The 25400-nt window shown below is 34.2% G+C and overlaps 2 protein-coding genes across 4 annotated transcripts in view; both read left to right on the top strand.

The window, feature by feature from the left end:
- Positions 1–5386, top strand: part of LOC143234814 (sushi, von Willebrand factor type A, EGF and pentraxin domain-containing protein 1-like) — a 91499-nt gene extending 86113 nt beyond the window's left edge. Inside the window, exons 34-36 of one of the 2 annotated variants that reach the window (XR_013018811.1) lie at positions 130–315; positions 1606–1784; positions 2095–2235. Coding sequence is in view for 1 of the 2 variants with exons in the window: in XM_076472455.1 (XP_076328570.1) it covers positions 130–315; positions 2095–2280; positions 5018–5244 (599 nt within the window). In the remaining variant the exon portion in view is untranslated. Of the gene's footprint in view, positions 1–129; positions 316–1605; positions 1785–2094; positions 2281–5017 lie in introns of those variants that run through there. The other variant, XM_076472455.1, reaches the window with a different exon arrangement.
- A 7028-nt stretch (positions 5387–12414) lies between these two features.
- The window catches only part of LOC143234813 (dol-P-Man:Man(5)GlcNAc(2)-PP-Dol alpha-1,3-mannosyltransferase-like), a 46269-nt gene continuing 33283 nt past the window's right edge, over positions 12415–25400 (top strand). The window contains exons 1-2 of one of the 2 annotated variants that reach the window (XM_076472454.1): positions 12415–12642; positions 16099–16198. In XM_076472454.1, the coding sequence (XP_076328569.1) occupies positions 12426–12642; positions 16099–16198 (317 nt within the window). In that variant the 5' untranslated portion in view covers positions 12415–12425. The remainder of the gene's footprint in view (positions 12643–16098; positions 16199–25400) is intronic. The other variant, XR_013018810.1, reaches the window with a different exon arrangement.

The following is a 25400-nucleotide window of genomic DNA, read 5'->3' as shown; positions in this document are numbered from 1 at the left end:
CCATAAAACGTTTGTGTTGATAGAGACATTATTCTTATAGAATGTCAGTGTAAAATTAAAGAACAGCTAAACGTGTCGACAAGACTTTAGTTTCAACTAATGTGTGAATAATGCCCTGGAAAATTACAGATAAAGGAAATGGTTGTCCTCCACTGAGTCCTCCAAACCAAGGAGAGTTTGCAGGAGCTTGTCTGTCAGCTGTGGCAGGACAGCGATGTTCATTCTCCTGTGTAGGAGACAATCAGCTCTTAGGACCGTCCACATTAATATGTCTGGAATCAGGCAACTGGTCAGCTGCGCCTCCGACATGTGAACGTAAGTACTTTAAGTGTTATTTATCTTCTCTTCTTTCAAACATGTCAACTGTGGTGTTTTTATAACTCTGTTAGTTAATACAATCATTTATGAAGAGTTTTGCTTTCAATGATAATCAGTTTCTATCAACCCTCATGAACAATTTTAAAACTTCATCAGATCTCGTGAAGAGTAAGGTTTGTAAACTTGTCTTAATTGAACATTTACAGTTAGTTTTAACTTGGAGTATTATAATCTGCAAAGTTACAGAGTATAAAATATGTTTTTATCTTTATGTAAGCAATATAAATCATGTTAATATCAGCTAACTGTTAATACCAACTAATTGTTAATTCCAACTATCAGTTAATACCAGCTAACTATTAATACCAGTTGGTATGAAGAGGTAGCTGGTATTAACTGATAGTTGGGACAAACAGTTAGGTAGTATTAACTGATATTTGGTATTAACAGTTAGCTGGTACTAACTGATAGATAGTACAAATAGTTAGCTGGTATTAACTGGTATTTGGTATTAACAGGCAGCTGGTATTAATTAACAGTTGGTATGAACAGGTAGCTGGTATTAACTGGTATTTGATGTGAACAGTTAGCTGGTATTAACTGATAGTTGGTACAAACAGTTAGCTGGTATTAACTGATAGTTGGTATTAACAGTTAGCTGGTATTAACTGGTATTTGGTATTAACAGGTAGCTGGTGTTAACTGGTACTTGGTATTAACTGGTATTTGGTATTAACAGGTAGCTGGTATTAACTGACAGTTGGTATAAACAGGTAGCTGGTATTAACTGACAGTTGGTATAAACAGGTAGCTGGTATTAACTGATAGTTGGGACAAACAGTTAGCTGGTACTAACTGATACTTAGTACAAATAGTTAGCTGGTATTAACTGGTATTTGGTATTAACAGGTAGCTGGTATTAATTGACAGTTTGTGTTAACAGTTAGCTGGTATTAACTGGTATTTGGTATTAACAGGTAGCTGGTATTAACTGACAGTTGGTATTAACATGTAGTTCACAGACGTTTTAAGTAGTAACCAGTCGTGATTCACTTTTTATCACATTTGAAACACTCCAGTGGACACATACTGTAAATCATTCTGTAGCTTTGTGCTTAAATTTGAATTTCAGGTGTCCATAAAGTTTTTAATCAAAGATTAAAAGTTAATTGAATTTGGTAAAATGTTTATTCTTGCTTAAATGAAGTTTACATGCTTTTAAAACTACCATAATTACCTTGGTTTTAATACGATATAAAAGTTTCAATTTTATATATACATTTACAGAATCAATTTGTGGTTCATTAAGAGCTCCATTAAACGGAATGATGTCAGGGTTTTGTTCCTCTGCTGTGAGAGGAGACCGATGCACGTTCTCCTGTAAAAAAACTATAAATTAGTAGGAGATTCGGAACTGACCTGTTTAGATTCAGGGAAATGGTCCAAAGAAAGTCCGACCTGTGAACGTAAGTGATACAAAGGAATATTACCTTTATGTTTGTTTGATCAAGTAGTACAGTTGTTTGTGTGTACACATACTATAATCACCAAGCAAGGAATAAAACTAGATACAGACGGTTTGTAAACTTCAAGTATTGATGATCAAACAAAGTTTTGTTTTATATCACAGATCACTCTATCCATATAGGTAGAGAATTTATACTTGACTTTATCAGACTCTTCATGTGGAAGTTTTCATTATAAAACTATAATGTGGCTGAACCTACTGTGTATCAAACACATAAAATGAATGTTCTTTGAAACATTCGATTTCAGTGACTGGAACCAGCTGTGAAGGTCTAAAACCACCTGCAAATGGTCAAATGTACGGATACTGTTCCAGTGGTTATCCTGGAGATACTTGCATGTTTTCTTGTGGAGCAGGTTTCCAGGTTCGTGGACAGAAGATGTTGACTTGTTTGGAATCAGGAGTTTGGTCTGGAGATGTTCCAGTCTGTTACAGTAAGTCCAGATTATTCATTAACGTGTACCTGGTTTCATTACTGGTTGCTATAAAGATGTGTCTTGTTACTTTATTGACTGTCATAAATGTGTGTCTTGTTACTTTATTGAGTGCCATAAACGTGTCTAGTTAGTTTATTAAGTGTCATAAAGATGTGTCAGGTTATTGAGTGCCATAAAGATGTGTCTTGTTACTTTATTGACTGTCATAAAGATGTGTCTTGTTACTTTATTGACTGCCATAAAGGTGTGTCTTGTTACTTTATTGACTGCCATAAAGGTGTGTCTTGTTACTTTATTGACTGCCATAAAGGTGTGTCTTGTTACTTTATTGACTGCCATAAAGATGTGTCTTGTTACTTTATTGACTGTCATAAACGTGTCTAGTTAGTTTATTAAGTGTCATAAAGATGTGTCAGGTCACTATATTGAGTGCCATAAAGATGTGTCTTGTTACTTTATTGACTGTGATAAAGATGTGTCTTGTTACTTTATTGACTGTCATAAACGTGTCTAGTTAGTTTATTAAGTGTCGTAAAGATGTGTCAGGTCACTATATTGAGTGCCATAAAGATGTGTCAGGTCACTATATTGAGTGCCATAAAGATGTGTCTTGTTACTTTATTGACTGTCATAAAGATGTTTCTGGTTCGTTTATTGTTATAAAGTTATTCTATACAGGTATATAATATTGTTATGAAGTTATTCTATACAGGTACATAATATTGTTATGAAGTTATTCTATACAGGTATATAATATTGTTATGAAGTTATTCTATACAGGTATATAATATTGTTATGAAGTTATTCTATACAGGTATATAATATTGTTATGAAGTTATTCTATACAGGTACATAATATTGTGATAAAGTTATTCTATACAGGTACATAATATTGTTATAAAGTTATTCTATACAGGTATATAATATTGTTATGAAGTTATTCTATACAGGTACATAATATTGTTATGAAGTTATTCTATACAGGTATATAATATTGTTATAATGTGATTCTATACAGGTATATAATATTGTTATGAAGTTATTCTATACAGGTATATAATATTGTTATGAAGTTATTCTATACAGGTATATAATATTGTTATGAAGTTATTCTATACAGGTACATAATATTGTGATAAAGTTATTCTATACAGGTATATAATATTGTTATGAAGTTATTCTATACAGGTATATAATATTGTTATGAAGTTATTCTATACAGGTACATAATATTGTTATAAAGTTATTCTATACAGGTATATAATATTGTTATGAAGTTATTCTATACAGGTACATAATATTGTTATGAAGTTATTCTATACAGGTATATAATATTGTTATAATGTGATTCTATACAGGTATATAATATTGTTATGAAGTTATTCTATACAGGTACATAATATTGTTATGAAGTTATTCTATACAGGTACATAATATTGTTATGAAGTTATTCTATACAGGTATATAATATTGTTATAATGTGATTCTATACAGGTATATAATATTGTTATAATGTGATTCTATACAGATACATAATATTGTTATGAAGTTATTCTATACAGGTATATAATATTGTTATGAAGTTATTCTATACAGGTATATAATATTGTTATGAAGTTATTCTATACAGGTACATAATATTGTGATAAAGTTATTCTATACAGGCACATAATATTGTTATAATGTGATTCTGTGCAAGTAAATAATACTGTTATAAAGTCATTCTGTTCATGTATATAATACTGTTATAAAATTATTCTAAGCCTGGCATGGCTAGGTGGGCTAAAACTTACTTCTAGTCTTAAACTACTAAATTAGGGACAGGTAGCGCTGATACGCCTCGTGTAGCTTTGCGCGAAATTCAAAGATAAACAAACAAACAAACAAAACGTATACTATACAGGTACACAGAATTATCATAAAGTGATTGTATACAGGTACATAATATTTTTATAAAATGATTCTATAGAGGTACATAAAACTGTTATTAGTGTAATCTGTGGAAACCCCAATCTTTTTAAATTTTTTAATCGAAAGAAATTCAAAAACCAACTTATAATACATTATTTTGAAATACATTCAGGACTCGATATATTTCAAAAAATCATATTCTTGTCAAGATCGCAACTAGAGACATTACGTATGACATTTCACCAAGTTAAAACCAAACTTTAACTTTCATATGAGTTTAAAATCGTTACCAAGTTGCACCTTCAACAACCGTGGAAACGTTGCAAGTGGTGAAATCTGGTCAGATGTCATTTCTGTGATTTCAGACATGGGTCGTATAGTCTGTCAAGTGATAATTTAAAACATTGTTGTGAACCTAGATATTTTATAAAATAAACATATATTTGTAGTCTATTAAAGAATGATTTGAAATATTATTATAAACCCAAATATGTTTTATAAACTAAACGTACTTGGTGTGGTCTATTAAACAATATGTCCCGCGCTAGTACAGCGGTAAGTTTACGGATTTACAACGCTAAACTCAGGGCCTCGATTCCCCTCGGTGGACTCAGCAGATAACTAGAGGTGGCTTTGCTAAATAAAAAAAGCACAAAGCAAAACCTATTAAAGAATTATTTGAAATATTATTATAAACCCAAATATTTTTATATATTAAATGTAACTTGTGTAGTCTATTAAAGAATGATTTGAATTATTTGTATCATACATGGAGTCTAACTTTAATATCTATTTTTGTGTAAATTTTGATTTTTTTTTTCAGAAGTGTCTGTACAGTGTCCTTCTCTGCCTGCTCCCGCGAATGGTAAAGTGCTGCCATGCGACACGAACGTAGGGAGCCGGTGCAAAATCACGTGCTCACAGGGATACACCATATTTATAGGGTCTTCAATCCGCACGTGTTTGTCCAATGGTGCCTGGAGTGGAATTGAAACCATGTGTGTCACTGAAACTAGCTTTCTGCAGTGGGTACCTCGTGCCTTTGGTTGACCTACTTCTTGAGTTTTGGAATATTCTTTAATTGGTTTCTATATAACGTATTGGAGTACAAAGTTTGTATTTTACTGGAAGACTGCTGAAGAAAACATAGAGTTAAACACTGAGTATCCAATTAAAGAAACATTTAACAAAAGGCTGTCATGAGGTCGTTTATTACAAGCAATATAGAATATTCTTCTAGAAAGTTGATTCGTTTTCTTTTTATATGATTGGTGAACTTTTAACACGAATATTACAAAGTTAAAGGCTCTAACTTGTTAATAGTAACCTTAAAACCCTTTTTTGTACATTTATTACACAAATATTTAAGCTACATCAAGTGATAATTGAACGTAGTTGATATATTACAATGTTCTCAAAGTTCAGATATGCTACTTATCTCTGCTCTGTCTACTGTGTGGTGTATAGGGAGAATATAAGGACTTCTGATCTCTTCTATCCAGAGATTCTCTATTTGTGAATATGTTCTAGGATTGGTTTTCCAGCATTTCTCAGATGTCTTCATTCCTGGTTCTATCATGGCATGATACTCCAAGAGTTTGTCTCAGACTGTTGTGGTGATCTTACACTTCTATGAAGTTGCTAGAGTCCAGATGTGGCACTGATATATGGGCAGGAATACAGCTTTTGTAAGTTATTAGAGTCCAGTGTTAACAAGAATGTAATTTCTATGAGGATGATTTTTGTGTTGATTGGGACGTGTTTAGTTTTTGGAGTGGTAAAAATTGTCCTAAAACCTGGTTTCGGTGCATCTGATGTTTATTTCTCTGTTTGTTTTACTACCTTCCGTAAATACAATTTTCAAATAGTTAAACTCTTTCATCTGTTTGATGTCAGTTTTATTCACCCGAATTTTCATTTCTTCTTCTTCTTTGTCATCCAGTACTTTTCGTTTTCTCTGTAAGTATCTCATGATATATTATTTGTATTCGATGTACATTTGATTCAGAATCCTGTAGTTTTCTGTCGGGCCCGGCATGGCCAAGCGTCTTAAGGCGTGCGACTCGTAATCTGAGGGTCGCGGGTTCGCATCCCAGTCGCGCCAAACATGCTCGCCCTTTCAGCTGTGGGGGCGTTATAATGTACGGTCAATCACACTATTCGTTGGTAAAAGAGTAGCCCAAGAGTTGGCGGTGGGTGGTGATGACTAGCTGCCTTCCCTCTAGTCTTACACTGCTAAATTAGGGACGGCTAGCACAGATAGCCCTCGAGTAACTTTGTGTGAAATTCAAAACACAAAACAAAAGTTTTCTGTCACTTTCAGCAATGATGGCTTGGTCATCAGCAGAGAGGAGCTTACTGACGCCATCTTGCTTGTGGATGTTGATGAAGAGAAGCAATGTAAGTACACATTCCTGTCTCTCAACTGATGTCACTGTTTTGATGTCCTTGTGTTATCTGTTACTGAAGGGTTTTGATATCCTTGTGTTATTTGTTACTGAAGGGTTTTGATGTCCTTGTGTTATTTGTTACTGAAGGGTTTTGATGTCCTTGCATTAATTGTTAGTGAAGGGTTTTGATGTCCTTGCATTAATTGTTACTGAAGGGTTTTGATGTCCTTGCATTAATTGTTAGTGAAGGGTTTTGATGTCCTTGCATTAATTGTTAGTGGAGGGTTTTGATGTCCTTGCATTAATTCTTAGTGAAGGGTTTTGATGTCCTTGCATTAATTGTTACTGAAGGGTTTTGATGTCCTTGCATTAATTGTTACTGAAGGGTTTTGATGTCCTTGCATTAATTGTTACTGAATGGTTTTGATGTCCTTGCATTAATTGTTACTGAAGGGTTTTGATGTCCTTGCATTAATTGTTACTGAAGGGTTTTGATGTCCTTGCATTAATTGTCAGTGAAGGGTTTTGATGTCCTTGCATTAATTGTTACTGAAGGGTTTTGATGTCCTTGTGTTATTTGTTACTGAAGGGTTTTGATGTCCTTGTGTTATTTGTTACTGAAGGGTTTTGATGTCCTTGTGTTAGTTGTTACTGAAGGGTTTTGATGTTCTTATGTTATTTGTTACTGAAGGGTTTTGATGTTCTTATGTTATTTGTTACTGAAGGGTTTTGATGTCCTTGCATTAATTGTTATTGAAGGGTTTTGATGTCCTTGCATTAGGTTTGGACAAAGTGTGGCATGGCTCTATGTTTTTACGGTACTCGAGAAGGTCGGCTGGGTTATCCTAAAAGGTTACTCGCTAATGGGGCTCTGGTGAAACCATGAAAGGCCTAGCAATTCGGCGATGGACTTTTTTAATTGCTACAGAAAGTTATAGATAATGTGTGTGTATGTGTTTTCTTGTTGCAAAGCTACATCAGGCTATCTGCTGAGTCCACCGAGAGAAATCTAACCCCTGATTTTAGCGTTAGATAACGCATGCAGATAAACTTAAACATAAAACGATATGGACGTCGAAACAGGAAAGTGGCCTTCAAAATAGACACTTTGAACATCTCAGAGTTTGGTAATGTGGTAAATTATTGAGCATATGGAAAAAAGGCATATCAATGTTCTTGGATTTACAAGTGTACGATGGATATACCAAGGAAGTAAGAAATTATATGAAGATTATATTCTGTTATACTCAGAAGTGAGGATAAAAGATAGTGCAAAACATGGAGTTGGTTTTATAACCAACCAGAAGCAGCTTCAAATATTCTGGAAATTAAATACATCTCAGAAAGAATGGACTCAGTAAGAATACATAATGGTAAGATAATAGAAACATGTTTACAAATACGTGAACTTCATGATGGAAACTACTCAGATGATCAAATAAATGAGTACTTTGTTAAAGTACATGACCAACTGTCAATCCAACTGACAGATTTTTGTAATTGGAAGATTAGGAACGGTTAGAACAACCTCTGAAAATTACCTAGGATCTCCTGACGACAAATATGCAGATATTCAAATGAAGAAAAGATAATGGAAGTCTGATCCCAGTATAATCTGTTTATTACAAACGCATTCCACATTCATAGAGTATCCTAGATTTATACATGGTATAAATGGAACGACTTGACAATGAGAAGCCAACTTGACATCACACTGACAAGAATACGTAATATAATCAAAGTATGTGATTCTAGAGCAACATCAAACGCTGTCATAGATATAGATCATAAAATGATATTGTTTCCATGAGAAAACAACACAAGATGAAATAAATAAAGGAAAGACCGTAAATGAGAAAGTAATGAACATCAAAAAATTACAGAAAAGGAAAACCAAGATTTGTTTGTTTTAGTTTCGCGCAAAGCTCCACGAGGGCTATCTGCACTAGCTGTCCCTAATTTAGCAGTGTAAGATTAGGGAAAAGGCAGCTAGTCATCACCACCCACCACCAACTCTTTGGCTACTCTTTTACCAACGAATAGTGGGATTGACCGTCACATTATAACACCCTCACGGCTGAGAGAGCGAGCATGTTTGGTGTGACTGGAATTTGAACCCGCGACCCTCAAATTACGAGTCGAGTGCTTTGACCACCTGATCATGCCGGACCAGGAAAATAGTAAAAACAAAGAAAAAGAAAACTGAGAAGAAAAATACATCAACTAAAAAACAGAAAAATTGTAAGTAAACTGATGATTCACAGTGAGATGGTACTCGATAGCTTTACACAATCTAAATGAATCAAAAGTTCAAATAGCAACAAGACTTGAGCCATACATATTACCTACCATCAGAAGCCATTAAAACAGTTCTAAGTGAAGTGCAACTCTGAAAGGTCATAATTAGTTGACACAGAAATGAGAATATTGGCTCTTCTTTGTTTGCTTTCAGTAATATGGGGAAAAAAAATTATTTTCGACATGTACATACTTCTTTTATCGTACGTTTTCGGCCCTCTTACCAGAAAGAGTTTATATCTGGTAATGTTTAAAATATTCAAGTTCATTCATTGTGAACTCCATTGATACCTGCTATCTGGTATTAAAGGGTTGATTGTGAGAACTTTGATGAAAATTATTTATGACGAACATAGAAATAACAATAAAAGTTTTAAACTTTTTTTAAGTTGGTTAGCCGAAACCTCAGTATTTGTAACTCTATCAAAATGTCTTGTACACTTATATCAAATGATATAACAGAATAGCAGAACAAAGGGAATATGCCACACGCTGGAGTATAATTAAAAAAAAAACATTGCATACTATTTTGAAACGAGATAAATACGTTTCAACAATAATGTCGCATGTATGACGTAATGGTTACAAGTGAGCATATGTTGGCATTAGTTAATACACACATTTGGATATTAAATATGAAATATTTATGGTCAAAGTACAATTACCTTTGACTGTCATATTGCTACTAAACATATTCAGAATACGCTGGTTTTTAGATACTGGACCAGTAAAGTTAAGACTTTTTTCTTCTTTTGATTTATAAATGGCAAATCATGGTCATTTATTAATAACGTCCTGATGTGTAACATGCTTTAAAACCAATTTTTTTGAAAGCTTTTTTCACTCAGATCAAGTTATACCAAAAATTGGTAGTAAAATACTTTATTGTCGTTTGAAGCATTTAATAAACAACAACAACAAAAAAAAAACAGTAAACGGAACACACTGTCAGAAATGTTGACGTTGTAGAAACAAGTTTCGACACATTCGTTCTTTTCTTTGTTGTCACGTTGTCTTCTGGCAAGAAGTTTAACTTTAATTAAAGTGACCTTTAGAGGTTTTTAAATTAGGTTTAATTATTGGGCGTTATGATGGAATAAGAAATTTCTTGAAAATATTACATCAGTTGCATCTTTCTTGCAGAACGACATAAAAACGAATCCTGAACAAAATTTTCAAAAATACCTGGACATTTTTATGGATTTTTTTTCAAAGCACGTAAATGGAAAAAACCAAATGTGAAGAAACTAATTGTTTACTATTCTTACAAAAACAATATGACTGAAACATTAGACGATTAATGAAAACAATTATATATAAATACCTTAAACAGGGTTCTTTCACATCAAACTAAAATCAAAATTAAATGTGGAATAAATTTGAAAAAAACAGCAACCCAACAACATTCTAAATTTCGGAATTTTTATTGAAAAATGATTATATTTAGAAGTCTTTCCGTGGTTTAACTTTATCTTAAAGTATCGTAAATTCGAAGTTATCCAGAATTTCCAAGAAACTTCATGCCCAAACATCTTAAAATGTGCATTTTTCAAACAGAATAACAGATTACCGAAACGGCCTAGCATGGTTAGGTGGGTTAAGGCGTTTGACTCCTAATCCGAGGGTCGCAGGATCGAATGCCGGTCGCATCACACATGCTTATCCTTTCAACCGTGGAGGCGTTATAATGTTATGGTCAATCCCACTATTCCTCAGTAAAAGAGTAGCCCAAGAGTTGGCACTGGGTGATGATGACTAACTGCCTTCCCTCTATCTAGTCTTACACTGCTAAACTAGGGACAGATAGCCCTCGAGTAGCTTTTGCACGAAGCTAAAAAACAACAGGTTACCGAATTCTGAAAAAAAATTAAATACGAATGCAGTTTTGTTGAAACTTTTTTTCAAAACATGCAAATAAGTACGTATTTTAAAGCATGTTTCAAACATTATGAGCTTAGTCAAAACCAATTATATCATTTGCAAAGCCTAAACAGGGGTTTTTCCTTGTCTTGAATAAACAAGGAGTTAAAAGTGGAATAAGTTCGGAAAGAAACAGTGACCGAAAATTCTTATTTATTTAAGCAGTTTCTAGATTCAACTTTTCTTTAATAGTAAAATAAAACCGAAGTTAGCTAGAATGTCCAATAAATCTCAAAGCTTTTTTTTTTTTTGAAATTCTGACCTCAGATGTCTTTTTCTAGCAAAATAAGATGAAAATGAATTCTGAACGAATACAAACATTGAAATATCTGCCCATTTTGATGAAAAACAAAACATTAAGTCTTTGACTACGTCCAATTTTTACAAAAAACATTATGGCTGAAACATTTAATGAAAACAGTTATATTTTCTACAAAACTTTAAAATAATGTTTTTATTAGAATAAAATAAATATTAAAGATGGAATAAATTAGGAAAAAGTTATCAACTCTTAGATTTCGATATTTTGAATAGTAAAGTGAAATCGAAGTTAGTCATAACCCCACACACACAAAAAACACAAAACACACGTCAATACTTAACCCTTTCGTATATTGATCAAGAACAGTTTATTTAAAACTTACATCAGGTAAATATTTCTAACAGAATAAGAATATACAGAATTTGAACGCAAGATTTTGAAAAATACCAAGAGTTCAACCGTACTAATTATTATCGTTTATTTTCAACGCGCGAGTAAGAACGCATTTTATTGCATAAGTAAATTTGAATCAACTAATTTTGTATGACTCTTTCAAAAACTGTAAACTAAAAATAATAGGATTTTAATGAAAACCAAATATATATATTGCAAAGCATAAATAATGGTTTTGTCTTACCCAAATGAAAATTGTACTAAATATGTATATATATAATAATATTGAACTTCTAGGTTCAGGAATTTTGATTGAAGTTTTTCTTTTTAGAAGTCGCTCAATAGTTTACATTTTTCCAGAAAAAAAACGAACATTCGATGCTAGCCAGAATTTCAAGAAAAGTCAAGGATTAACCTTTTGGCACTATTGGAGAAAAAATTATAAATATCACTTCTGGAACATCTTTCTATAATAATAACATCCAAATAAGTAGATATGTTTATGCAAAATTAATGTTAAATATCCGATTATGTATGATTCTTGCAAAAACATCATATTTGAAGAATTAGGATGCTATATTGTGTTGTTTGCAAAATCTAAACAGCGAGCGGGACTAAGTAGTCGTAAGAGTGACTGTTAAATCCTGAGCAGCTCAAGAGCTGGTATTAGTGGTGTTGATTAACGCCTTTCCTGTTTCGTTTCTTTCAGAATTAAAGACAACAAGGGTAGATATCCGTCATATAACTTTACTCGAAATTTAACAAAAAGCGAAAATTCAAAAATAATGTTTCTATATTTTTCTAAACCTTCTTTACACAGTGCACACAACATTTAAAATGTCTCTTTTTTTTCGATGATAAAAACAAGCAGACAGAAAATTAAACAAAATGTATGACATTTAAAAATTCTTTCGCCGTACATTACCATAAAGTCAGTAATTTTTGAGACCACCTATGTATTAAAACAAATGGCGCCGCCGCGGTTGGTAAGTCGTGGTAAAAGTTACAAGGAATCATATAAAACTTTAAGGTTTAACAAAATGAGTAAAGAGTTTTGGAATAATGTGAGAAATCCGGCAGCTGTAAAGAAGATATTTATTGATCCAGAATGGTTTTGGTTATTTGGTTTATTTGTGTTTTTTGTCGAAATTGTGGTAAATATCGGTGTGATCGAATACATCCCATGTAAGTCAATGTTACAAAATTCAAGCCCTCATCGTATCTCATATAAAATTATACGTAAAAACAGTATATGTTGTTTCGAACTTTTTTTTTTCATTTGTCTTTGTAAGTCGTGATTGTGAACGTAGCCTGACTGCTCAGGTTTTGGACTACTATTGGTATTACTATGTTTTGTATAATTTTATAGTACTTAATTGTGCAGTTGAATGTTAATATGGGAACAATAGTACATATTGAAATCTGGAAGAAAATTGTGGCAAAGAGAACGTGGGTGTGTACCTATTAAACTAAGGGAAATATGAAATATATTTTGAGGTAGTTTTCTTATTTTTCCTTTATGACATGAAATAGTAAAGAGGAAAAAAACAAGAAGAAATTCTCATTTATATAATTGTTTTTCCATAGTGTTGGTCACATAATGACAAAACTATTTTTATAATACTATTTTAATAGGAAGAGGAATTTTGCTATTGTAAAGGACATGAAAGCAGAATTGAAAGGAACTTTAAGGGATTAAAAAGGATTTTTTAAATATTAATTATCCTATTTGTATAAACCATATATATTCTTAAGAAGTATATTTATTTTATTTTTGGTGTTTAATACAGTATATCATGAGAGGGCAAAGCATTTAAATCTAATTGTATTTTCCAAGAGAAAGAAGCAATATTTCTGATCCTAAACATTCAAAATAAAAAACAGAAATTGACTTGAATTGGCAGAATCCTGTATGTATTAACCCCCTGGTGGTAAGGAGAAAGATTGAGACTTTAAAAATAAAATACAAGGCTAACAGGGTCAAAGATTGGATATGCAAACCAGAACATTGATTTTCTATGTAAAGAATATGCCAAGTATTACATCAGAAATGATAGACCACTTAGTCTTACTAGACAATGTTTATAATAAGTACTGCTCTGAAATTCTGAATTAGAAATTATTTACTAGATAATTTGTTAGTATAGGGTGGAGTAGACCTTTGTATAAGGATTTAACTGTTAAGACTAAATACATAAAAATGTTCAGCAAGAGATTCAATTAAATATGTTACAATCAGTGAGTTAAAGGGTTGAAAGGTGTTTATTGTTAGTGGATAACTTCTGACGGATGAGATAAAGAAAAGATCACATAAAAAGACCACAATCACTAGAAGTAATATTACTTATTCAATGGTTATGGAAGACTTCAGTTTTAAATACAGTAGTTGGGACTGAATGAAGTAAAAAGTGAGTTTTACATACTGTGTACAATTTTGAAAGGATGTTGTCTTTGTAATGATCTTGTTTCATAAGATGTAGAACTAGACCATGAGTCACGACTAGCTGAACAACATGTCAAATAATGGGAACTGTTTATTAACACACAAAGATGAGTAATACAAGATGGATCACAAACACTTGATGTTCACATATCAGTTAGGTTAAAACATTTGTGGTAAAGTCTGCAGGATCAGTAGTAATGATAAACTACCCAATTGGTAATTCGGCATACACCAGTGTCACATTTACAGTAATATGTCAGAAGTGAATCAGTAAAAAACACCTTGATGTCACATGTTAACAATAATTAATATAGTCATACACCAGTGTCACATTTACAGTAATATGTCAGAAGTGAATCAGTAAAAAACACCTTGATGTCACATGTTAACAATAATTAATATAGTCATACATCAGTATCACATTTACAGTAATTAACAGAAATATGTCAGAAGTGAATCAGAAAAAAACACCTTGATGTCACATGTTAACAATAATTAATACAGTCAAACACCAGTGTCACATTTACAGTAATTAACAGAAATATGTCAGAAGTGAATCAGTAAAAAACACCTTGATGTCACATGTTAACAATAATTAATACAGTCAAACACCAGTGTCACATTTACAGTAATTAACAGAAATATGTCAGAAGTGAATCGGTAAAAAACACCTTGATGTCACATGTTAACAATAATTAATGTAGTCATACACCAGTGTCATATTTACAGTAATTAACATAGTAAAATCATTAATGTTATGTTTACAATAATTAACATAATAATACAATGATGTCATGTTTACAATAATTAACATAAATACTTGATATAACTGTCACAAACCTATCACCAATAAACAGCTTGGTATCACATTTTTACTAATTAACGTAATATTATGTCACAAGTTAGTGCACAAGAAACACCTTGTGTCATATTTACAATAATCAAGGTAACAATATGTCACAAACCAATGACAAATTAACAACTCAGTGTCACATATTTTATGGATGAACATAACTTTATGTCACAAGCAACTTGGCAACAACCATCATGTTCAAAGCATGTTATTGATTTGTTACATGATATGATGCAGTTAATTTTAACCTCAGATAAGATGATTACACAAAACATAAGTGGAAGAGTTGTAAGTTATAATTAACTGAAATGATGTGTTTTATTATAGTACATACAATGACCATGTAACAATAGATGACTGTATCTAAAGATAGAAATAATGCTAATTTCTCATGACGTGATCGAGAGAGCTCAAATGATTCTAGATCTTACAGAGATAGATTAAGGTCTCATATTTTCTGTTGAAATTTATCAGCTTATCCAAGGGACAGATAGGATTAAGGTCTCTGAATTCTTAGTGCTATTAGCTGAAGATGATGAGAAAACACAAACAAGTTTTAAGATTTCAAAAGGATGGTCATTGCTAGAGTTAAAACAGTTTTTTAATAGGCTAACTGACTTATAGAGGTCAGAGTGTAATTAATATATTTGTGAAAAGAGTGATTTTAATTTTTAATTTCTTTTTGAAAGATGAGTGGACTAGAACAACCACGAAGGACCACATGGCCACTTTTTATTTGTAGTCTACATTAAGAAATAAGCAAACTTCTCCATCCACTTTAGAGACTGTTCACAACAATAAATTACATTTTCTAAAATTATCTTACATTAGAATACAAAATGTTTTTTAGAAAGACCTAACCAAATAATTGAGCCATTTCTGCAGTTGAAAAATCCAATTAGTATTGTAGCCATAAGTTAGAAATGACTTTAAATGCTCTTCAAAAAATCTTTAGTGTTATAGGTATTCAAGTATTTTCTATAGCTGCACAAAACAACAGTGAGTTTTTACATTAGTCCTTGTAGTTCTGCAGAAAATCAAGCTGTTACAGTTTACCAGCATATTTAACATGAATGTAAACTATTTCATACAAATATGTAAACATTGTATTTATGGAGACTCGGACACCTGAACATAAATTAAGAACTTTAGTGTTTGAATGTAATGATATTAATGTAACGTTGGGAGTTACGTTTCAAAGAAAATATTATAATTACTGAATATTTCTGTTGTAAAAATTAGTTTAAACAAAGGAGTATAAATCAAGATTAATAATTTGATAGATCCTTCATTGTTATTACTGTGACATGCATGATTTACAGATAAGTTTTAATTTTCTTATCAGACACAGAGATAGACTGGAAGGCCTATATGCAAGAGGTTGAAGGAGTTGTGAATGGGACTTTGGACTATACAAAGCTAGAAGGAGATACTGGGCCTTTAGTGTAAGTGAAAGAAACCTTCATTCCTAAAATGTCCAGCTGACTTTAGATGGTACTGATGAAAGGAAGTTTAATACTGATTGACAAGGTGTTACTGGAACTGAGCTGGTATTAATAATAGGAAGGTTAATACTGATTGACAAAGTGTTACTGGATCTGAGGTGGTATTAATAATAGGAAGGTTAATACTGATTGACAAAGTGTTACTGGATCTGAGGTGGTATTAATAATAGGAAGGTTAATACTGATTGACAAGGTGTTACTGGAACTGAGCTGGTATAAATAATATGAAGGTTAATATTGATTGACAAGGTGTTACTGGAACTGAGCTGGTATTAATAATAGGAAGGTTAATACTGATTGACAAAGTGTTAGTGGACTTAGCTGGTATAAATAATATGAAGGTTAATACTGATTGACAAAGTGTTAGTGGAACTTAGCTGGTATTAATAATAGGAAGGTTAATATTGATTGACAAAGTGTTAGTGGAACTTAGCTGGTATTAATAATAGGAAGGTTAATACTGATTCACAAGATGTTACTGGAACTGAGCTGGTATTAATAATAGGAAGGTTAATACTGATTCACAAGATGTTACTGGAACTGAGCTGGTATTAATAATATGAAGGTTAATACTGATTGATAAGGTGTTACTGGAACTGAGATAGTATTACAATCAAGACTAACAAATGTTGTTACACATGGTTTATCTTGCTGTAAGTACAGGTAATATGCTACACTAACCCTTAATTAGCAGACTTGTAAACAGATTGAGACTAGAAGAAGACTACAGTAACACACTAGAAAAGGAATGTAATGTTGTGAAGTAATGCACTATAAAGGGTAATGTAATGGTATGAAGTAATGCACTATAAAGGTTAATGTAATGGTATGAAATAATGCACTATAAAGGGTAATGTAATGTTGTGAAGTAATGCACTATAAAGGTTAATGTAATGGTATGAAATAATGCACTATAAAGGGTAATGTAATGTTGTGAAGTAATGCACTATAAAGGGTAATGTAGTGTTGTGAAGTAATGCAATAGAAAGAGTGACATAGTGTTGTGAAGTAATGCAATAGAAGGAGTGACATAGTGTTATGAAGTAATGCAATAGTAGGAGTGACATAGTGTTATGAAGTAATGCAATAGTAGGAGTGACAGTGTTATGAAGTAATGCAATAGTAGGAGTGACAGTGTTATGAAGTAATGCAATAGAAGGAGTAACATAGTGTTATAAAGTAATGCAATAGTAGGAGTGACATAGTGTTATGAAGTAATGCAATAGTAGGAGTGACAGTGTTATGAAATAATGCAATAGTAGGAGTGACAGTGTTATGAAGTAATGCAATAGAAGGAGTGACATAGTGTTATGAAGTAATGCAATAGAAGGAGTGACATAGTGTTATGAAGTAATGCAATAGTAGGAGTGACAGTGTTATGAATTACTGCAATAGAAGGAGTGACATAGTGTTATGAAGTAATGCAATAGAAGGAGTGACATAGTGTTATGAAGTAATGCAATAGAAGGAGTGACATAGTGTTATGAAGAACGCAATAGAAGGAGTGACATAGTGTTATGAAGTAATGCAATAGAAGGAGTGACATAGTGTTATGAAGTAATGCAATAGAAGGAGTGACATAGTGTTGTGAAGTAATGCAATAGAAGGAGTGACATAGTGTTGTGAAGTAATGCAATAGAAGGAGTGACATAGTGTTATGAAGAAATGCAATAGTAGGAGTGACAGTGTTATGAAGTAATGCAATAGGAGTGACATAGTGTTATGAAGTAATGCAATAGGAGTGACATAGTGTTATGAAGTAGTGCAATAGAAGGAGTGACATAGTGTTATGAAGTAGTGCAATAGAAGGAGTGACATAGTGTTATGAAGTAGTGCAATAGAAGGAGTGACATAGTGTTATGAAGTAGTGCAATAGAAGGAGTGACATAGTGTTATGAAGTAATGCAATAGTAGGAGTGACATAGTGTTGTGAAGTAATGCAATAGTAGGAGTGACAGTGTTATAAAGTAATGCAATAGGAGTAACATAGTGTTATGAAGTAATGCAATAGTAGGAGTGACAGTGTTATGTGTTATGAAGTAAAAGCCAACGCAATAGAAGGAGTGACATAGTGTTATGAAGCCAACGCAATAGAAGGAGTGACAGTGTTATGAAGCCAATACAATAGAAGGAGTGACATAGTGTTATGAAATAATACAATAGTAGGAGTGACAGTGTTATGAAGTAATGCAATAGGAGTGACATAGTGTTTTGAAGTACTGCAATAGAAGGAGTGGCATAGTGTTATGAAGTAATGCAATAGAAGGAGTGACATAGTGTTGTGAAGTAATGCAATAGAAGGAGTGACATAGTGTTATGAAGTAATGCAATAGAAGGAGTGACATAGTGTTATGAAGTAATGCAATAGTAGGAGTGACAGTGTTATGAAGTAATGCAATAGAAGGAGTGACATAGTGTTATGAAGTAATGCAATAGAAGGAGTGACAGTGTTATGAAGTAATGCAATAGTAGGAGTGACAGTGTTATGAAGTAATGCAATAGTAGGAGTGACAGTGTTATGAAGTACTGCAATAGAAGGAGTGACATAGTGTTATGAAGTAATGCACTAGAAAGGTAATGTAATGCTATGAAATAATGCACTATATAGGGTAATGTAATGTTATGAAGTAATGCACTAGAAAGGGTTATGTAATGTTATGATATATTGTACTAGAAAGGGTAATGTAGTGTTGTGAAGTACTACAGTAGAAAGAGTAACATAGTGTTGTGAGGTAATGCACTAGAAATACAAATGTATCAAAAGTGAGATATTAACAATTATTTGTTCTTCACCTTCTGTTTGGTTTGCTCCAACAATTTGTCAAACTGCACAAGAGACCAGCCAGTTCCAGAATATTATAAGACTACGAATAATTCTGATATAGTACTGTCCCTCTCTCACAACATTAACTTTTTCTATTTTCTGCTTCCCTTCAGATGCAGTTTTTTATAATGCATGCCACAAGCCACCACACTCCGTCCATTGGCTTCCAGTATGTCTCCCATGTAAATTGTCATGCATCATCTATCTACCAGTAATACCAACATGATGCATGTGACTCCCTCTGTGTACCACTACTGAACCATATCTTTTTGTTTGGCAGTGCTTGAGTTCAAACAGCTTTCTCTTTGTTCCTTACATCTCAAAGTGGTTTAACATAGTTCAAACAGCTTTCTCTTTGTTCCTTACATCTCAAAGTGGTTTAACATAATTTACTTTATTCCAAGAATGTTTTCCTGTTTTATTTTAAAACAATGTTTGATTTACCCATGTTTGGCCCTAAAAAAAAAAATTTGCTTGTTATTTTGATTTCAAGTATGAATTCCAAAGTACACATTACTGCTTTAGGTACACTTCATGCATCCAATACCATAATTTTCCATAGGTGTAGTGACCTGTCATGGGATTTATCAGCCTTTATTTGTTTTGATATTGAGTATTATATGGGACAACCTTTGTCTCCTTCTGTTGCTCCTCTTTTTCCTGACCTTTTTTAGCCTGACCAGGATTTTGATCATTTGTTTCCTCTACCTTGGAGATCACTGTACCTTCCAAAATCCTATCTGAGGATTTTGTTGTGCCTTTGTGGACTTTCTCAGATTTCATGTCTCAGATATGTGATGTTTTGTCTGTTGCTCCTCTTTTTTACAACCCATGTCATTCCCCATTACATTATTGTCCTTCCAACTTTAATCTGTTCCTCATCTTCCGATGTTCAGGTTCACTTGGAGAATTTTGCCTCCCAGTTTGGCGACGTTGTTAGAATGCCTTGTCTTGCATGAGCACTGGCTCACTCTGCTCTTTCTTATCATAGGGCAGACTGTCCATATCTAGACCAATATTTGTTGGGTTCAGTGGGACCCAAATCTCCCATTTGTTTTATCAGTGCCCTGTCTTTGTTTTACCTTCATGATACTTTTTCCTGTAATTCTTTTATATCCATCTCCTATCTGAGGCTCTTTACAGGTACACTGAGGAGTTCTCTGGGGATATCCTCTCCCACCTCACTTTCACTCTGACCCTGCAAATGTAGTTTATTTGTTGTTGGGATCTTTTGGGTTGTGATGCTATATTATCACAGACCAAGCTTCTTATCTTCAAAACCATCTGATGGCCCCATGGTCGACACGATCCCAGAGCCCAGGGAGATAAGGGTAGCTATGGTCCAACAACAATCTACCTTTTCTCACCTGGTGATCCATTTGTCCCAGTCAGAACTGAGTGTTGCACTCATTTATGTCTTCTGACCCTTCCTTTCCCAGCCCTTGCCTGCTTTCCTTTGTATGGTGCCACTCTTCATTGTGTATTTACGAGGATGTGTGGTATGCCAACACTGTTTCTGGTGACTACCTAATGGGTTTGGGTCTGGTGGGAGCTCATCTGGCAGCCTTTATTCATCAGTGGAACCCTTTCATCTCTGATGTTGGGGTTTACTAAGTTTTGTCAAAGGTTTTCATTAGACCTTTTCTTACCTTTTCTCCTTTATCCCATGTGTCTGTTTCCTTTCCTCCTTTGTGGGATTACTTGTCATGCCAACTTCTATCCAAGGCAGTGCAAGTCTTCCTCACATAATAGGCTGTAGAATGTAATTCAACTACTCTTTGATGAGTTTTTTTTCTGGTCTTTGGATAACCAAGATGGACATTTCCAATGCTTATCTGCATATTCCCATATCAGAGTATTCTTGTCCTTATCTTCAGTTTTTCCAACATGGGGTGGGAGTACCAATATTGTGCCCTGTTCTTTGGTTCCATACATTTTCTGTTGTGAACCTTTGCTCCTTGCTGTATATCTTCTTTACTGTGCTTTCACTTGTATCTGGATGATTGGTTTCATTTTGCCCATTCCAAATGGAAGCTGGCCTTTCTTACTTGTCAACTCTTTCTCAAAGTTTTCCAGTAGGTTGGTTGAGCAAATTAGAGCATTTCTTCCTTAAATGAACCCAATATGTCATTTATCTGGATGTTTTCTTCTACACCCATCTGGGTTGCACCTAATCTCCTCTCTGGCTGTGTTCCATGGAACTCGCCATTTGAAACTATCTGTCTGCTACTTCACATTCTGCATATGAGGTTCTACTGCTTTTGGGGATATAGTGTATTGCAATTCCTCTCACATCCCCCAGTCAGGCCCGCATGCCATCCCTTCAATGGACTCTCCACAACCAATGGAACCATGCTTGGGATCTCTTGGATGCTCCTATAAACCTTTCTTCCTACATTGTGGATGATCTACCATGGTGGTTGGACTAGGTTTATACATCAACAGGTGACCCACCTCCTCCTCCAGCCAGATTTACATCTGTTCATGGATGTATCCCTTCAGGGCTGGGTGCATGGATCAATTACCAGGAGGCTTCAGTTGTTGGTCTGTGGTAGAGGAACATTCTCTTTATATCATTGTCCTCAAACTCCTTGCTGCTTATCAGTCATTGGATATCTTTCTTCCCTTCTCCAGAGATCATCTGGTCATGATCCATTTTGACAATTAAACAGCATTAGATGATATCAATTGCAAAGGTGGCACCAAGTCAAGATCCCTGTGTTTTCTCACAGTGGATTTTCTCTTTGGGTCCACAGTCATTGCATTCATTTAATGGTGTGTCAGGTACCAGGTGCTTTCAAACTTGTAGTGGATCATCTTTTCCAACCTGACAGAGTGGTCCTCCATCCCATTTTTCTCAATGGCTTTGTAATCAGTGAGGTATTCCTCATATTGATTCATTGCCCTTAAGTTATTTTTGTTTAGGTCCCTAGTTCCCCATCCCAAGGATTTTTGCTATTAATACCTTCAGTCAGGATTGACTGAAAAAGTTCCTTTATGTTTTCACTTATCTGTTTGCTTCCTTGGGTAGTCTTCCTCATCCATCTCACTTGATGCAATATATTTCCAATTACTAATTTCTGGCTCATTCAGCTTTGTTTTTATAAATTACTTCAGTTACAGATGTTTCTTCCCATCCTTCTTCCTTTATTCCTTGATCTTCATCTTCAACCACAGTTAATGACTCTGCATAATGCACTTTGTGTCCTCCATTTTCATGCTTGGCATTTGTGTGGTCCCTGACACGGTGATCTAGTTTCTGACATTGGATGGCATTTTATTTAGCTCATTCTGTTTGTCTTTCATCCATGGCTGTGTATCAGCAGAAATGGCACATTTTTCAGGGTATCCAAGCTTCTGGTCTTATGGTTGTTGGCATTTCCAAGTTTTTTAACATGGCTTTTTGAGAAGGAGTCTTTTGTCTCCTTAATATTGAGTTATCAGGCAGCCCTATCTATACTTTCCATTTTTCTTGTTACTGCAAGAGCTTTCTTTCCCCTGTCTTTGCCATTTTGACTCATTTCTTCTAGTTACATCAGCTGCTTGGGTGTGTGGTACTTCTATAAGGGGACATTAATGTGATACTTACATCTGAGGGGTGGTCCACATGCCATAATGGGACATTAATGTGATACTTACTTTACCTCCATTTGATTCTATTACCTTGTGCTCTTCATTAAAGTGTATTTTCTTCTCTCGGCCTGGAAGTGGCATCATTCAGATCTGTTCCCTATAGATGTCACTTGCACATTGTACTACCAACCTATCTTTTCCTTCATCTCAATCATTTCTTCCTTCCCAAGACTTCAGCAGCATGTGAGGATAACTCCTGCCCATTTCCCTTCCCTCTGTTTCTCATCTCTAGCCTCCTCCTGATGCAGGTAGATTTTTATGCTTGGTGTGTGCCCTTCATTGTTATACTGCTTGCATGGCTTTCTTCAGGGGTTCCCATTCTCATCTCTTCATCCTGTGGCAACCCTCATCATCTTGGGATCTTTCCTCCTTTATCCTCACCAGTTGGGTTTGTTGTTTAATCCAGTTTGCTTGTTCCTCATTGTCCTCTTTCCAGTGTGTTTCATGGTACATCCCATCAAATCAAATGATTCATATTTTACCTTGCTTCATGTTCTTGTCTGCTTTTGGAGAAGATTCTACAGCCTGGCATGTGGACCACCCCTCAGATGTTTATCTCCCATTACTTACATCACGCCGTGATCTCTGATTTTTTGGGATATTGCCTACCACCTGTGGCTATACTTCAGACTTCTATGCAGTTATGACTAACACTAGATAATTATTCATTAATGCTTTCTTGTCTTTTAGTGGGTCTTGCTTGCAATTGTCTCTTAGATCCTGCTTTGTGGGGATTGGTGCCTGACCAGATAATCTTTATGTATGCAAACAAATCTTCACTGTACAATGTATTAATTCATGGGATTTTTCCATGGCTCTACACATCCACCTTTGAATAAGGATGTTTCAGAATATTGCTGGGTGGTCAATAACATGATATTTGCTTCATAAATAGGACAGTCCCAGACCATATTACACACTGATGGCATGGGTAGAGCAGAAAACAGTAGCTACCCATCTTTGCCATGATTTGATTAAATAAATCCAACAGGAAACCTTTATAATCAAATACATCAGCAGCTTGGGTTCCACATAAATGACTATAACCATTCAGTTTAAAGTAGAGTAGTGGTGTTCTGCTGGTGTGGAAATTGTACTATCCTCTTGTTTGAATAACACATACCATGGAGTGTGATGTCTCAATGCAGTTCACTCCTTTGATTGGATGCCCTTATCCTACCCTTGTGCAAATGTCACTACCCTGTGGGTTGGTTTTGGATATCAAGTGAATCAGTTAACTTAAGTCCTCACATAGGTTTGGGGTTATTTATTTTTCTTCTGTGTGGTGAGATATAGAAATTATCTGTGAGATGTTCTGTTCTGGACTCTCACTTGTTCTCTCTTGCATTGAAGTGTTATTGAACTTTGGGTGTTTTGGACCAGTCTCACAGTTGTGATGGACTTCCCTCATATATTGGGTGACACATTTCTGGATCAATAGCTCAATGCTAATCCTATGTCCTGCCTTAGAGTCATTGTTTTCCTTTCATTCACAGTTTTAGAGCTTGAGATGAAACTGGTGTGATCTTCATCCTATACTTGTGCAGATGCCAGTAGTCAGTGAGAAGATTTTGGATCTATTTGACTTAGCCAATCTACACTGTAGGACACATCTTCCATTTCCTAATTTACTTCTGTGGGATCGAGTTTCCATATTTATCCAATTTAGATTACATTCTCAACCTCTCCTCGCCCACTTGGGTGTGCTTCCTTTCTTTTTCACCATGTCTGTTTCTAGCTGCTCGTGACAAGGATATACCTGATTCAGAAGTAGTGTGGTACCCCTCCTTTGTACATTGGATCTGTTTCTCTCCTCTATAGAGGTCTCCTTCAAACAAATTCAAGGGGTATGCCTGTGCTTTCCCTCCCACCAGTCCTTCCCCTTTTTCAGTGTGGAACTCAAGCTAATCTTGTGAAAGGAGGGACAGTAACTTATCAGAAGTCATGATTTTCCTAAATTAAAAATGTACTTCTGATAGGCACTTCTCTCCTCCCCAAAATCTGCTGGTGTTTAAATCTCCTGGAGTTTTGACATGTCAAAATATTGTGTTCGTGAAACTAATGACAGCTCTAACAAATGTGGTCAAAATATTGTGGTCTTGAAGTTAATGACATCACTAACAGATGTGGTCAATATTGTGTTCGTGAAACTCATGACAGCCCTAACAGATGTGGTCAACATTGTGTTCGTGAAACTAATGACAGCCCTAACAGATGTGGTCAAAATATTGTGGTCTTGAAGTTAATGACATCCCTAAAATCACAAGACACATGATTCCTTCTATGTTCCACTTCCAAACTATCACGTATCTTGTGATGTTGAACATGTAACACTTTATACATTATGTGTTGGAATTTTTTATTCCAATAGAGGTGTGCAGAAGGCTTGTAGCATGCATTAAAAAAACAATTGTGTATAGAGGGCTGCACAAAATGGGAAAGTTAATCTTGTGAGCAGAGAGAAGTGCCTATTAGAAATACATTTTCAGTCTAGGATAGTTATAATGTATGTAAGTAACAAAACCTAAATACGTTCTTCAGAGATAAAATAACATTTTCTGTTTTCTTCTGTTAATTTTTTTGTTGTTGTTGCAGTTATTTATTCTTATGAAACATGTCCATCTGAACCTTTCATTATTATAGTTTTATAATTGTGGTTTTGAAACTAATGATGGCCCTGACATG

The sequence above is a fragment of the Tachypleus tridentatus genome, chromosome 12 (genome assembly GCF_004210375.1).
Source record: "Tachypleus tridentatus isolate NWPU-2018 chromosome 12, ASM421037v1, whole genome shotgun sequence".
Classification (NCBI taxonomy): domain Eukaryota; kingdom Metazoa; phylum Arthropoda; class Merostomata; order Xiphosura; family Limulidae; genus Tachypleus; species Tachypleus tridentatus.
This window is presented reverse-complemented; position numbering and strand designations above follow the sequence as displayed.